Source organism: Larus michahellis, chromosome 8 (assembly GCF_964199755.1).
Source record: "Larus michahellis chromosome 8, bLarMic1.1, whole genome shotgun sequence".
Lineage (NCBI taxonomy): Eukaryota > Metazoa > Chordata > Aves > Charadriiformes > Laridae > Larus > Larus michahellis.
Genome location: NC_133903.1, coordinates 8321893 through 8337080, shown reverse-complemented (window position 1 = coordinate 8337080; position 15188 = coordinate 8321893). Strand labels below are relative to the sequence as shown.

At 47.7% G+C, this 15188-nt stretch overlaps 1 protein-coding gene across 1 annotated transcript in view; it reads right to left on the bottom strand.

Moving 5' to 3' along the window:
• USP31 (ubiquitin specific peptidase 31) overlaps positions 1-15188 on the bottom strand; it is a 35388-nt gene that overhangs the window by 15632 nt on the left and 4568 nt on the right. Inside the window, exons 2-6 of the mRNA XM_074597193.1 lie at positions 4209-4346; positions 3623-3711; positions 2383-2475; positions 1132-1267; positions 465-609 (exon numbers count right to left, since the gene is read on the bottom strand). Of these exons, the coding sequence (XP_074453294.1) occupies positions 465-609; positions 1132-1267; positions 2383-2475; positions 3623-3711; positions 4209-4346 (601 nt within the window). The remainder of the gene's footprint in view (positions 1-464; positions 610-1131; positions 1268-2382; positions 2476-3622; positions 3712-4208; positions 4347-15188) is intronic.

Genomic DNA, 15188 nt, shown 5'->3' with positions numbered 1-15188 from the left:
ATTACGCTCTGTCTACCCAGGACGCAATTATTCTCTTTCACTGAGAGGGAGATGCAGAGAAGCTGAGGTTTTTGAGCTTTGAAAGAGAAAGTGTTTGTTCATTCCTGAGACTGTTTATTCATCACTGGCAATCTGATTTTAAATAACACAATTTCAGTGGCTTCATCTGGTCCCTAGCAGGTCTTTAAATTAAGCTTGACAACAGATTTCACATTAAGCCAGCCTGGCCTGCAGAATCAGCCTCGGGAAGAGGAAGAAAGGAGCGTACATTGCTTCTTGATAACCTCCCGGCTGACAACACCATTAAGTCTGCTGGAATGAGTCTGGACAAAGTCAGAGTTGAAATCAATACACCAAAACATAAACTACTTTTGGGACTTTTATTCTCAAGTATATCCTTTTCCAAAACAAGCCTCCATCACCTAGTCACCCAAGGTAGACATTAAGCAGAGTTATTGACTTACCTCTCTGGCTAAGGATCCCCTCAGGCCTAAATATCTCTGGGGTCTCAAAGGCAAATATACAGTCGCTTTCATGAATGGTGTCCAGGTCATCAGTATCGCAGAAGGAACGATGAAACCCATCATAGTACATCTCCGTCAGCACGATCTAGAGTCAGCAGAAGCAAACCAGAACCCATTAAACCACCCGTGCCTGGTCCAGCTGAGCTGCTCCATCTCTCAACTTGGATCTTCCTGCTACGGGACGGCATTCCTCAAAGCGTTCTGGCATTGGCCAGAGCAAGGAACAGGGAAAAGGACTTCCATAAAAGAGAAGCTGGGGTAAAGGCAGCACATGGAGAGGTTTTTGTGGGATCCAACAGCTTTTCCGAAGTTCTCCCTATGGAGGAATTCCCCACAGGTGCCCGATGGTTCCCTCACTGCCTGCATGCACTAACTGCCATGTGATCAGGCAGAAGGTCTGCACATCCCACTGATGGCTGTCCCACCGTCACCAAGTTTCAAAATGCCAATGCACAGGGAAAAGCATGATCCAGATTACCATTACCCTGCTTCCCCCATTCAACCATGGGCAGCAAATTTCAATTCTTCATACGCAACATGGGATGAAAGCCTCCGCATTTCCTCCTGCTGAAGGCAGGGCATGTGGGTGACAAGATCAGCCCGTTACCTGCTCCGTGGGTATCTTGGTCTCTGATGAGACAGCCTCCCGCAGCCTGGCCACCGTTCCAGAGATGGGCACCGCCACTCCGATCCGCATGCAGTGCGAGCACTTCCCCTGGTACACCACGGTGACGTAGAGCGGCCTGTGGAGAGCACAGGAGGCACTGCTGGTGCTGGGCTGAGCCCTTCTTGGCAGTACCCTGAACAGAGTCAGCCCAACCTGGGTGCACCCAGCCTGCCCATAAGCTACAGGGCCCTCCCAGCAGTCTGGATCCACCTCGCCCTAGAGTTCGCTCAGCCACGGCCAGGCCAGTATGTTTGATTTCCAAAGACTCCTTTCTTACCACATGGACTGGGGTAAGTTGCTCCCACAAGCAGAACGTCATTTCAAAAAAGTCCCACAAAGTTAAAAATAAAACTCTCTATGACAAGGCAATCATAATTTTCTTACAAGGATCCTGGAATGCAGCTTAGGACAGTCCGAGGCAGTACCTTAAAGCACTTGGAGAGCTACTGCTGGGAACAGCTGCTCCAAGTTGCCTCTCAACACTCAATCCTGCCTCCACCAGCAGCCACAAGTACTCCCTCAGGAAGAGAAGAGTGGGGCAGCTGGCTACCAGGGACCCTTCCCTGGGAAGCCCACTCAGCCTCCACTAGGTGGTGGCTGAACCAAATGCGAGTCATATTTAATATGTCCTTTCATCACTTTGTTCCATTGCTTCTTGAACCTCTAACAAGTTTTCTGCATCCAAAACATCAGGTGAAGGAGCTGCTTATTTATACAACGGGTAGTTTTGCTGTGCACCTCTATCTTTGCTCTGAACTTTTTATCTGGATTTTTTTTTCCTGCCTGTGGCTTTTTTTTCTTTATTGGCAACAGCTGTCTTTCAAAAAAAAACCAAAACATTTTGCAGGAAGGCTTTTAACTTCATTTTTTGAAGTCGGAGCAATCAGTGAGACTGTTCTAAAGAAAGTAGAAAAAAGGTTAAAAAAAAAAAAAGTCTTTCATCCTTTTCCCCTTTTTAATTTTAAAATGCTATAAATTAAGTCAGAAGCAAAATATTTTGGTTACCTGAATCAAAGATATTTTTTTCTCTCAAAAATTAATTCTACAGGAAGTTAAGGGTGGGGGCGGAAGTATCTTTTTTAAAGACTTACCGTAGAGATTTTGCTGACATCTCCTCTTCCTTCTGTACCAAATTAAACAACACTATATGCATGGGAAACAGCCAACGTTAAGTTCAAGACAGTTACATACCGTGTGTGAGGCAAAGGAATCGGCAGAGAGATGCAGAGAAAAGGGTCAAAGGTGTTACTCTGCTTCTGGCAATGAGGGCACGTCAGAGAGGACCTAGTACAAATATCAATAATAGGACAGAGTTACACCTCATTTCATCAAGAATGGATAAATCATCAAATCACAAATAACAGCCTTTGCCCATCAACCTGGCTGCCCCTTTCTGCTCTTCCTTCTCCGTTCGGAGCGGCTCTCACAGAGGCTGTATAGACATAGCTGCTGTAAATGATAGCCTCCTGATTTCTAGATCCTTTTAAAGTAATTAGTCTCAAAGTTCATTACAGGGCATGCCAGGAAAAAGCTTCACTCCACTCCCTGAATTTTGCTTTTAATAAACATCACTGCAAAATTAATAATTCACTAACAGTAGCTCCAACATGGAAGACCCGGAATGGGCTTCTCTTTGAGAAGAGAGGAAGTGATGGGAAAGAGACAGCGACAATCAGCACTGCAGGTGTACAGATCTCTCTTACCCAGAAGGGGAAAACTCCAGACAACACACCTCTCACATTCAGAATTAACCTGCACCTTACACTGGCTCTGTGTTTTATACCAGGCTTAAGGTTTCTCCTTTGCAAAGAAAGCCTTGGCAAATATTGGGGAGAAAGCCCAGCAATTAAAATTCTTATAGCAACACAGATACCGTCGAGGTATCTTCACTGAGGAGCACTGGAAATTAGCCTCTTTTCTCGGATTAGTTCTGAAATTAGAAAGCTTGCTTCCCAGGAAGTATGGGAAACTCATGGGAAAGCCCTGAAGGGACAGTGAGAGATTCAGCTCAGAATTCCCACGTGCCAGATAACAGGAACTCTACAAGACACCTGGGATCCGTAACTCCCCAGCAACCTCCAGGCACCTCCAGATCTTGCCACAGGCTCTTGCCTCTGAACAGCCAGGGTAAACAGCACTGAGTTGTCCCGCGTCTTTGCTCCACTGAGCACTGACTTGCTTTCAGGATGCGTCACGGCAGGTGAAGAGGTGGTACATACTGCAGATTTTCAGAATATACCAAATTCAAAGCAGTGAAATTCTCTCTCTCCTCTGGAGCAAGATCTTAGCTCAGATTTCATTCAGAAGTAATTCAGAAATAGCTGTTAACACAGTGACACCAGTCTCAACTGTACTGGGAGCTAGCATCAGGGTAGATTTGTACTGGGGTCACCGATACATGCAATAATGCCTCAAAATTTACAAAATATACCTGTACTGGGCTTGAAAGAGTTCCTGCACAAAAGTACTACTGATTGGAAAGGCGGGTCCCTCGAGCAGCACGTCATCCTCCAGTGGTGGCTAAAAGAGAAGAATAAACCCTAGAAGCACACCCAGGCGTGGAGGTGCACCAGAGATGACTCCAGTATTCCTAGCTGAATTTGTGTCCCCCCTGCCCAAAACCACCAGAAAAAGGTCACAATAATTTTAAATAACAAGCGTGCTCTGCTCACACAAGTGGTTATGCAGGAATGCAGCAGCTAGGGCAGCCCAAGGAAAGGCAGGGATCTCCCACCAGATGATGTGCCTGGCAGTCCCTCCCCTGGAATGCCTTCCAGCTCTTTCAGAGGAGGATGTGACCATTCACAAATGACTGTATTGGGGAACACCTGGCCAGGGATTCGTGAAACAGCTAGTTACATTCACAGGGCCAGAAACAAACAGTATTTTAACCCAAGTTTTTGTTCCATACCAAGTATCAGATTTGAGAAGCCAATGGGGAGAAATAATTTAAAAAGAAAGACTGCATGCAAACTTACAGCTACTCTCCCACGCTGGCTCCCAGCAAAATACCTTACCTTGAGTGGAGGCATGCCGCTGTAATTTACTACATTGTTCAGATCTTCGTGGACTCTGTCTAGAAGCCAAAGCAGGAACTCCTGCGCATCATGCTGGGCATTCCCACGGTACTGCATAGCGTTCTTGGACACAATGTTCTGCAGAGAGACAGAGACAGTGTCCAGCAAAAGCACAAGAATCGAGCTTTTCCCTTTACCAAGCCCACACAATCAGACTGGCAGAGCTGACACCGCACTCAAAACCGGGGGCTGCCGACAGCTCTGGATGGGCACTGCCTCCCCATAGCACCTGGGGACAGGCCAGGATGTACCCTCGTGTGCGGGACCCTCCGCACGCCTCGAGTTAGAGAATAAGCTGATGCCTTGCTGGGCAGAGAAACTGCCCCCTGCTCTGAGAACAGACCAGAGGGGTTATGGCAGTGGTTATGGAGGAACTGCATCAGCATTTAAACAGAAATGTTCATAGCAAACTTGGGACTCATTAGATGAGATGAACACCAAAACAATCAACCTGCAATACTTTCACATAAGTCAAGAGCAAGGCAAGCTCACTTCAATCCACCGACAATGACAGGCAGTATTTCCCATGCTAACACAGAGCAAAGGGTATTTTTAATCATACCTGTCCACATACCACAGAATCTGAAACCGTTCAATTCCCAAAATCTATTTAAGATATCTCTTATTTCAGGTAGATATAATAAATATCTATTATATCTATTATTTATCTATTAATATCAATTATATTTATTTAAGATAAACCTATGTAATCTATATATTTAAAATCTATTTATCATCTATTTATTACTTCAAAACAAGTATTTAAGCTGAAGCAAAACAAGTCTCCTAACGCCCACTCATGCTGTCTAGCTCATTCCTGCTTTGGTGAGGTAATAAATTTCCCAAAACCTAGACGCAGAATGCTCAACTCTAATATAAGTATCCAATTCCAGGAATCAGCCAAGATCAGTACATCAAAACTGCAGATGCTTCTACAAACTGATCATTCCAATAATACGCCGAAAGGGAAAACTTACTTTGCATCAGACACCCTCTGAAGCACATAAGCAGTGCGGTCACCATGTAATTTTTTCCACTAGGTATCAAGTACCCACTAGGCACAACTTGCTCATCCTACATACCCTCTCCTATTGCCACTACCAAAACAGAAAACTTGCTTAGGGCAGACCACTGAGCAGGAGGAAAAGCGCAGTTCACACTGGGGTTGTACACAGTTATGAAGGACCGTCCCAGCCACGGGTGCAGCCTTCCCTCCAGCTGGAGCAAGCACAAGGAACCAAAGCGTCACAGAGCAACAAAAGCCACAGCAGTGCGGTACCCGACGGGTGCTGCTGGACCAGGGAACTCCAAACAAGGCAGGACTCAGTCACAGGTGCAATGTGCACAACCGGCACTACTTTGGATACACGTAAGAGCCTGGGAAATGCATCTAATTTACTCCTGAATTTCCAGAAAAGCCGTCTCAGAAGGACACCAGCACACCCAAGGGATTTGCTCAAACCTGTTTTTCTTCCGGACACAAACAGGAAGGGCTTGAAGCTCACCAGCAACCAAAATCTGCTCTTTGCAGATTTATCCTTGCCCTGCAGCTCTGCAGACACCTTTTATAACGCTGAAGTTTGCACTGAGCCTCCAGCCGGGCCACATGTGCCCCTTCCCTGGGACAACATCTCCTCCTCCTCCTTGAAAAGCCGCTGGGACCCCACACCAGGGTTTACTAGGGCAAGGCTGTTCCTTTACAACAACCAACATCCAGGAAATACTTTCTCTGCTCCAGCTCCTTGATCTCACTTGTACCTCCACAACACCACCCGAACGGCCGGCCAGCAATCATGACTGCACACCAGGGGACATGGCACAGGCTCTGGAGGATAGAAGCCAGCGTTCAGTGGGAATAGTCTCTGGAGTAACATGTCGTGGTGGGCTGACCCATCAGCTGAGCCAGGGTTCCTTTCTGAGCAGCAGACACCACTGCTGCTGTTGAAAAGCCAGCATGTTCTGCGTCTCCAAGGAGGCGTCAAGCTGCAGCCGGGAAAGCCAGCCTGCTCCTCCTGCCACTCATGAAACAAGCAGGACCTTCACCAAACACATGGTCACGGGTCAGCCACCCCCATGCTCCCACTCCACTGATTTTAACCATAAAGTCAATACCAGGCTTTTCTTTGCAATCACACAGCAATTCCCCAACCATCCCATGCTGCGTGCTACCGGGAAAAGCAATCCTGTTTGGGATGTGCCATGTTAGCAGTGCTGCACCTACGTCCTTTGGGACACCTGCGGAGAGACAGAAAGTGCTTCCACGGTACTTATCAGGGTCCCCAAAAAGGGGCAGTGGCACCAGCAGAGACCAGACTGTACCTGCCGGGCCAGAACCCCACGGGGAGGTTGCGGCAGAGCGGCCACCCCGAGGGGGTCGGGCAGGCTGCACACGCGCACAGTACCGGAGCTCCTCCATTTCTCTAATCAGACTTTGCAACAGATTTGAGAAATGAGGTTGGGCTGCTTGCTTTATCCCTCTAGAAAATGGGGTCACCAGAAGCTGGGGGAGGAGGTGATAAAAAAGACAGAAAAGGACTGATAAACATATATTCTCTATCCTCTATAATCTGTCCACCTGCCTCAAGGCAGCAAAATAAGAGAAAACAGAAATAATCTGCTCTTATTACATATATGCAAGCCCTTTCTGACAACAGATTTACTGCCCTTGCCTGCGCAGGGACCAGCACCCTCCCACATAAAATACGTAAACACAGTTTTAAACAAGTGAGTGGTCCATGGCAAACGCTCACCACTGCACCACACAGGTGCCAGCCAGCACACCGCTGCTCAGTGCTCAACGTAACGTCAGCTTGGGATGCTCCTGCAGGGGAGCATTCTACAGGGACTCAAAGACTAGAGGGCACCAAACAGTCTTCTCTCTGTTCCTAGTTCCCGCTGAGCAAAACAAGATCAACTGGCAGGAAAATAGTGACAAAACACAGTCTAAAAACGATCTTAAGCCTCTTTCAGGCATTAGCCTGATACCTCTTGCCCGCCTTCAGCAGAAAGTCTAGTGAATTATTGGTGTTGCACCAATTTATGAACTGTAACACTAACCCATGAAAATACAGCCAACATACTTGCAGATCCTGGTCCGATGCCTAAACACTTGACATTCACCCAGCAGACATCAGGACAAGATGGCAACAACCTAAGGAAGCCTAGTTTAGCTGTGCTAGAAACCCACTGTCCCCAAGTCACACCTAAACACACAACCTTGTCATTCCACCAGCTGACACTGACTAGCCTAGATCATGGATGCTCTCGTAACCAGATCCTTCCTTCATATCACTAAACATCCTTCAGCTGAATACCACGGTGCAGGGTCCCACTTCCACTAACTTTATTGCAATTCATGGTCTTACACTTCTCCCATTAGATTGACAGAACACTAGTTTCTTGATCAGAGCACCATGCATTCTTTTATTTTTAAGAAAGCTCCAGGCTGACCCATCTTAGGGTGCTCACAAGGCAGCTCCTCGCTGCTGGATACCCGGAGAGCCCAGCAGCAGGTCTCAGGCCCAGGTCCTGCCTCGAGCAGGGGCATCAGAGCCCATCACCCTTCCAGCCCCACAACACCATGACTTGAATCCATGGGCCCAGCTAACAGTCAGACACTGCTGACAGGATGTAGTGGGTCATGGAGCATCAGGCAGAATTAATATTCCAAAATATCCAAAACATCTGTAGCAAGGAGAGAAGGCTGCTATTCACAGCAGCGTGTTTAGCTGAACACACCCAGACAAAAGTGTAGGGAAGAATTTAAGACATGCCTGCATAGACTTTCTTTGCAAACATTATCTTTATTCAAAAAAATTTCACTGAAAATTAAATTTAGCCCTTAAATTACTGTGTCAAGTTCCAAACTGAAAATCAATCACTGAAGTGAGAAGCAGAGATTTTCACCCAGTCTTAAGTGGCTATCTCACTAAATATTTTCTCTAGAACTGCTACCCGTGCCTCTGCAATAACACGCTTGACTTTTAATGGCCTTATTCATCCTTCCCATTCCCTCCTGCATCCAGCTCAGCATGCCAAGATGACAATGGCCAGTACTGCCACTGAGGGAGGAGGGCTCCAAAAGCAGCGCAAATCACAGCAAGACCAAGCCCATTCTCCTCAGCAGTGAGTTGACCGAAGAGGGCCAAAAGAAAGAGAGGTGCTGAAACACACACACACACCCTCCACAACACCCCCCACAGCAGCGTATGGTGCTCTCTGCACTAAGATATAAAAAGGTATGAAATCATCAGGCCAGCATTAACACTTTTCAGTCAGCGTGCTAAGAGCCGGCTGCTTAATCTGGTCTAGTTTGTTTTAGTGAAGTTAGCCAACAGGTGCTACCACTGCACTTTAAGTCCTAGTCTAGACAGAGTTGAGGATAAAAGGGTCTTTAGTATCGCTAGGAGGAAATGAATCTGGTATTTCAAGTGAAAAAGGGGGCCTGGGGGGGTTCTGTATGGAAACAGACATAAGCAAGGACTTCAGGAATCCAGGCTAGTGTTTCTTATCGCCTCTCTCCCAGTGTCACCAGCACATTACTCCAGTCTAGACCCCCGCTGGCTTTTACTGACGTGCATTCCTGGTGATGTGCTGTCCTACAGCGAGCTGCGCAAGCCTGTAACACCCCGCAGCAGAGAGAACCCCGGGGATTTGCAACAGCCACGTGTCTTGGGCTGTATCTGTGTCATTCCCCGTCTCCAAAGCATCTCCATGATAGCTGTTCTGGTTTCCTCAACACTCTTGCATCCTGAGTGGACCAAGGATAAAGAGCTGCCTGTGGAGACAGATCACAAGATGTTGGAAGTGATTCAGGAAGCACTACAAAATATCAGATGCAATTCCCTCACAAGAGGCTCTGCTACAAAAACACTCCAGCAATAGCAGCGTGTTCCCAGCGTTACTCATGCTTCCTGCCATCGCTGCTACAAGTGTGTTTGTTATTACTTAAACCTCTGCATCTGCCGCTCTCTGAAATGTTATATGCCTTCCTCCCAGTACACTGCAAGATACTGGGGCAGCGAAGCAATCCAAGATGGCAAGGCGTAAAGGAGGAGCAACAGACACACAGTGCGTAACAGTCAGTATTAAGGAATATAATTAAACCCAAGCAAGAGATAAAGGCACTGACTCAAATAAACAATTTAACAATTTGAGAAAAATAACAGAAACTCCTAAAGCACAGTCTCAACTCAACTAGATGGCTCAGCAATCAAATACAGCCCCACACTATTCCCTGTCTCCAAAGCCAGCCCCCTCGCTCCAGCTGAGGGCAGTGGGCTGTAGGATCAAGCAGTGGGGACCCTACAGCCCTGTGCAGCAGATGGGGGACTGAAACGTCTTGGCAAGCCTGGCAACTCCTGAGCAGCTCCAATAACATTTGGTGGTCAGCAAGACAAAGCAAGCAAGCATCTCATCTTTAAGCATTGTCCTAGCTGAACCTCTTTGGATTTATTCTCTGGGACTCCCCTTCCAGCTCACCAGCTGCCATCCAGGGGCAGCAGGTCTCCTGCCCTTGCTGTGGGGCACTGCAAGGCTAAGGTGGTTTGACTTAGTCTGTGACAGTGCAATCCAGGTGACATCTGGGCAGCTCAGGCAGCCACCTCAGTTTAAATGAGGCCACAACTGCAACAGGCCCTCCCCAAGATACCTGCTTAGCCACCCAGGCTGCATCCAGGCTGCTGAAAGATTACACAAGGACAGGTACAAGGCAAAACATAACCTCAAACTTTCTCCTTTTGCTCATCAAGTAAGAGAGGACAAAATGTCGTTTTGCTGGTCCTGCTTATGCTCAACCCACTGCAGTAATGCAAAAGCAACTGCAACTGGCTGCAGACACAGAGTTAAGAAACACTTTGTTGAAAAAAACACATAAAGACACATTAAAAACACCACATTAACCAACCCCCCATAGCCTTTAATCCTCTGCCCCTAATCTGGCTCTGTTAAGTATAGGTGGTGCATCTGAACAGACTCTGTCCATCACCAGAGGGTATTAAGAGCGGGTCAAGAAAGGTTTTAGTGCAGCTGTTTCGGATGTGAGACACCAGGAGCGAGTACGGACTCTGAAGCTCCCTCCCAACACCTTTCCATGACAACACAGAACGTGCACCTCCAGCCTCCCTCCTCAGCTCAGCCCCTACGAGTTTGGCAGGAGTAGGAATGAATCTTGCTTTACCCGAGATGTGCAAGCACCAGCACACAGGCACCCTGAATGGAAGTGGCACCATCAAAAGAGATAAGAAGGGGAAAAAAAATCATCATTTCATATCGATTGCATACACTTATCTAATCCCCTAATGCAAGCGCCCTATAACCAAACAAGTCCCTGTCCATCTATAAAGCAGATTTACGGCAAAGACGCATTATCATTTTTATCAGCCCACTGAAAGTTTAATAATCATTCATGTATTGCTCTAAATAGATGCAATAAATAAATCCAAACATAGCTGAACTACTGGCCTCTCCTTTGCTGCTGTTATTGTTCGAGATCACAAAGACAACTAAAGGGAAAATGTCAGTCTGCTACTTTCTAGTGTGCCGCTGGTAGGAAGCAGCTGTGGAAAGGTTTTTGTACATGAACGGATGAAGCCAGCTCACTAGAGACCTGACACAATGACACACGTGAGCAGGAAAGAAAGGCTATTCTTCATCTTTCATTGAACATCATCAAGTTCTGTTCAACCAGATTATTTTTTTTAAACCCATAGATGTGTTTGAGCAACTTCTACAGCAGACATCTCATGAAGAGCATTTATGTAAATTGTTCTCTCCGCTCACACACAGAAACAGCAAATTCCTCTCTCTGAAGTGAGATGCCCTTTTCTGGGGAAAGCGTGCAGTTCAGACCTTCCATTCTTTCCCAGGCTGGGGACAAAGCCAAGGCTAGCAGCAACCCTTTGCCCAGGTGAAAGTGCCAGCAGAGATGCTGCCAGCAGTGACCATTATGCTCTTTCCTAGCCAGGGCTCTGCCACTGGCTGCCGCCAACAGGCCTGCACGGCTTCCAGCACTCGGGACACATTGGCTCAGCTGCTGCAGGCTACACACAGCAGAAAAAAAGAAAACCAGGGCAACTGAGTGCAACGAGCCTTCCTCCTCCTCGGAGGCTAGCAGCGATGCCAGCTGCCTTCAGGCAGCAGAGTGGCATAGCCAGCAACCCACCCTTACTGCCAGGAGCCGGAGGCAGAAAACCTCTGCAGCATCTCCCTGTGCACGTAGGGACAGCTGGGTCACAGCCCCCCAAGTTCAGCACCAGCCTGGGGTTCACCCGTCTGTCTCCCATCCCACACCGAGGACGAGGCGCTGGGGCTCCGGAGGAAGCACCCCGTGGGAGAACATGGTGGCTCTGCGGGCAGCCAGCCGTCCCCAGGGCCAGCACAGAACGGTGCCCACACAGCCAGGCCCTTGCCTCCCGCAGAGGGGAAAATAAGCACCGCCAGTTATTGTAACACTTCAAAAAGTAAAAACAAGAGGAGAACAGCAGAGTGCAGCATGCCAGGACCAGAGGGGATTCTCCACTGCGTTTAACAAGCCCAGACAAGAAGCATTACCCCACCTGCCCCTGCCTGACATCTGTCCTGCGCTAGCAGCTACTCTCACCCTTCCAGGCTAAAGCTTTAGTTAATCCTGATTAACCACCTTTCTTCAACACGTAAGGAGAGAGTGAAGTTTGTCAAGACGACACCTTCCAGGATTGCTGTGTGCACATGCAGCATTCCCTCCTCCAGGCAGGCACCGGCAGGCAGAGCCGCTGGCAGCTCCCCAACACGGGGAGCACAGCGGGAGCGGGCAGAGGGCATGCAGCCGGGGCCAGCACTGCCCAGCCACCTCTTCCACATAGGAAAGGGACCCGGAAAGCTGGGTCGTTGGGTGCTGTGTTCCCAAACAGGCACGCTCCTTCCCAGGCATCTGTCAGAAGGCACTGCTGGGAGTTGGTGCTGTCTGCCGACAGAATTCATCCTTATGAACAGCAGAAATACGATTTTGTTCTACAAACCGACTTTGTTTTCTTGCTACACTAGTAGAGCGATAGGTGGGATTCAAAAGAGCGAGGGATTAAGGAGGAGGGAATGCCACAAGTGTGAAGCAGTTCAGTAAAGTCAAGAAATGCTGGCGTAGTGGACAGACTCCAGGGCTGGGCTCAGGAGCCCAAGGAGCTTGTGCTCCAGCTGTACGCTCCCGCCTCTCCCGCTCTCTCCAGGTTTTGCCTCTGGTCCCAAGTTAGAGTACAAGCCCCCGAGACGGGGATCTGATCACTACTGCTCACACGAGCCTCCCCATGCACTTCAAGGATGCTGCAAAAGAAAATTAATTTCACTGACAGAACCATATGCAAAAGAGTTCATTAAAGCAGTGCTTTGCAGCAGTCACGCGTTCAGATGGAAGCACGAAATGGGTTTACTCGCAATCAAGCGTGGCCATTTATAAATGCCAGCATGCGAAACAGGGCACGGAGCAACGCACAGATCCAATTAATCTGCCCAAGAACAAGCATTCCCTCACCCCTTCCACAAGTTGCCAGACATGACGTGGTTTTCATACTTTCACCGTTTGTGCTTCTGTGGAGGCAGTGTGGAAATAAGGACCTCAGAGCTCAGAAGACAGAGAACACATTTTGGCAACAATGTGCAATCATCCTTCCAGCCCCACAGAGGGTCCATCCAGCCGTCAGGCCCCAGGGCCACCTCGCAGCAGGGCCATGGAGCTGCTCTACACTGGAGTCTCCTCCCTGCCTCCCCTCGCCCTTCCTTCCCCTCAGCTGCTGGACTCCTGGAGATGAGCAGCTGTACCACTTCTGCTTCTCTCTCCAGCAGAAAACCATACACAAACCAGCGTTCGACCTCTGGGCTCTGCAGCTCGGCTCTCCGCTCCCCAGCCTTCGCTCTGAATAAGTGCAACAGAAGTTTGAAGTATAACCCAGAAATCCACAGAAAAATCTTTGGATTTGACAGGTAAATCAGACTGCTGCTTTAAGGCAACCAGGATTTTGCTGCAGGAAACCTTTCACAGGGGGTTTATGTGAGGGGGATGGGGAGGGAGTAAAGAAAAATACTCTTCAAGTGTAAGGAAATACAAACAAAGAAAAAAGTAAAACAAAAAAAAAAACCCCACTCACAATAATGGACTTGCATCTTACTGATCATTAACATTAAAAAAAGAAAAGCTTAACTTGGAAAGACTGCCAAAGACCTTCGTGATCCCAGTGAAGAAGAGAGAAACACGTTCCCATAATGTCAAGAAATATCATAATAATCATGTAGAAGATTTATAACTGGCTTTTTGTTTCAAGTCCAGTGTGTCAATTCCAAATCCCAGAGCAGCTCTAGGACAGGTCTCCCCACTGCAATGGCATCACTGGGAGTCCAGGCATCACCTGGCCTGAACTGGAACAAGCACTTCAAGATCCCACGTTACGGGGCCCTACTCAAAGCCTTTTTAGATGAATGAAGGAACTGAAACACCAGGAACGAAGAGATGAGGGACCAGGAGGGAAGCGTGAAGGGTCTTGCACTTCTCCTTTCATGTCCCACTCTTCCATCTCTTTGTGTAAAGGGAGGACAGTTGGCTCTCCACAGAAATATTTTAGGAATAAGCAGTTGACACTGTCCAGAATAAAATAACTGATTGCTGCACTAGGCAGAGAGCAAGATAATTAAACATGATCCAGGGGATTCCATTTCACTTATAACTGACCCCATTAGCAAAGCACGAGGGCTCTAGCGAGTGGAAGAGCTCGTGGCTAACAGCTCTGGGTGCGGGCCTGAAGGTTTCCAACACCCAAACTGCGCCAAGCAACCCCACGCTGAGAACTGCTGTCATTTAATCTACAACAGGAGGCTAAGATACTGTGTCAACACTTTGCAGGAGTTCCTTCCTAACTCAGAGGAGTTATTTATTAATTCACAAAGAAGTGACCAACACAGTTGACAGATTGCTTGTCCCAACTGCAGTGTTTACACCAACCGCATTTCCAAAACACAAGCACCTTGAAACTGTAAGAGTTAGACACAGCTACTATGAAACCTTACACTAAACACAAGTTTAAAGATAAATGGAAGCACCACTATTAACCTGGCACAATAATCCCTGCTCTACTAACAGAAACTCATTCTGGGTTCAGATCTAATTCTGATAATCCAACTTGATCCAGTTCTTATGATTTTACTGTATTTGCTGTACACACTGCAGGTCATAAAAATAAGGCAGTCTTCATCTTGTAGGGAAAAAAAAAAGATAAATCAATGCAGTTCTAGCACACAAAGGGTCTTGTTACACACTGGACATGCTTCAGTGTGCAACTGGCTTAGCTACGAAAAAAGCCTCAAAACAGAAAACATCCAATCATCCACAGGAGACCAGAACTCTGAGGAAAGCAAAGGTAGAGGATTTGGACAAGTACATACAATTTTTCAAGCCCAATTAGTTTAAATAAAAACCCTTCTTACTTAAGACCCCCATCATCACCCCCGAGTGTCACAGACCAGTTCCCCATTACAAAGGGTGCTCTGTCCCCACTGTCTGACACTCCCAGGAACTTTGCAGGCAGAACGGGACAGCTCCCTGCAAAAAAACAAGCCAAGGCACAGCTACTGCTTATACAATAGATGTTTGTCACCATTGTCACACCATCACAAAGGGGAAAGAGGAAGCACAAGCTGCAATATTGGCCCCTGTTATGAAAGCAGCAGCTCTGTTTAGGCAGGAAAATAAAAACCACTGAGCAATCAGAAGAAAAGGATTGTTAAAACAAGCTGCAAATGAGCACAAATGCGAAAGTCATCCAAAGCTTGAGATAAAAAAAACCAACATCCATCACCTCCGCCACTGTGCTCCTGTATCATCTCCCCGGGAAGGGCTTGCATGGGCTCCCTTCTGCTCCCAGCCCCAGGGCTGCTACCCAAGGAACCAAACCCCTCTGC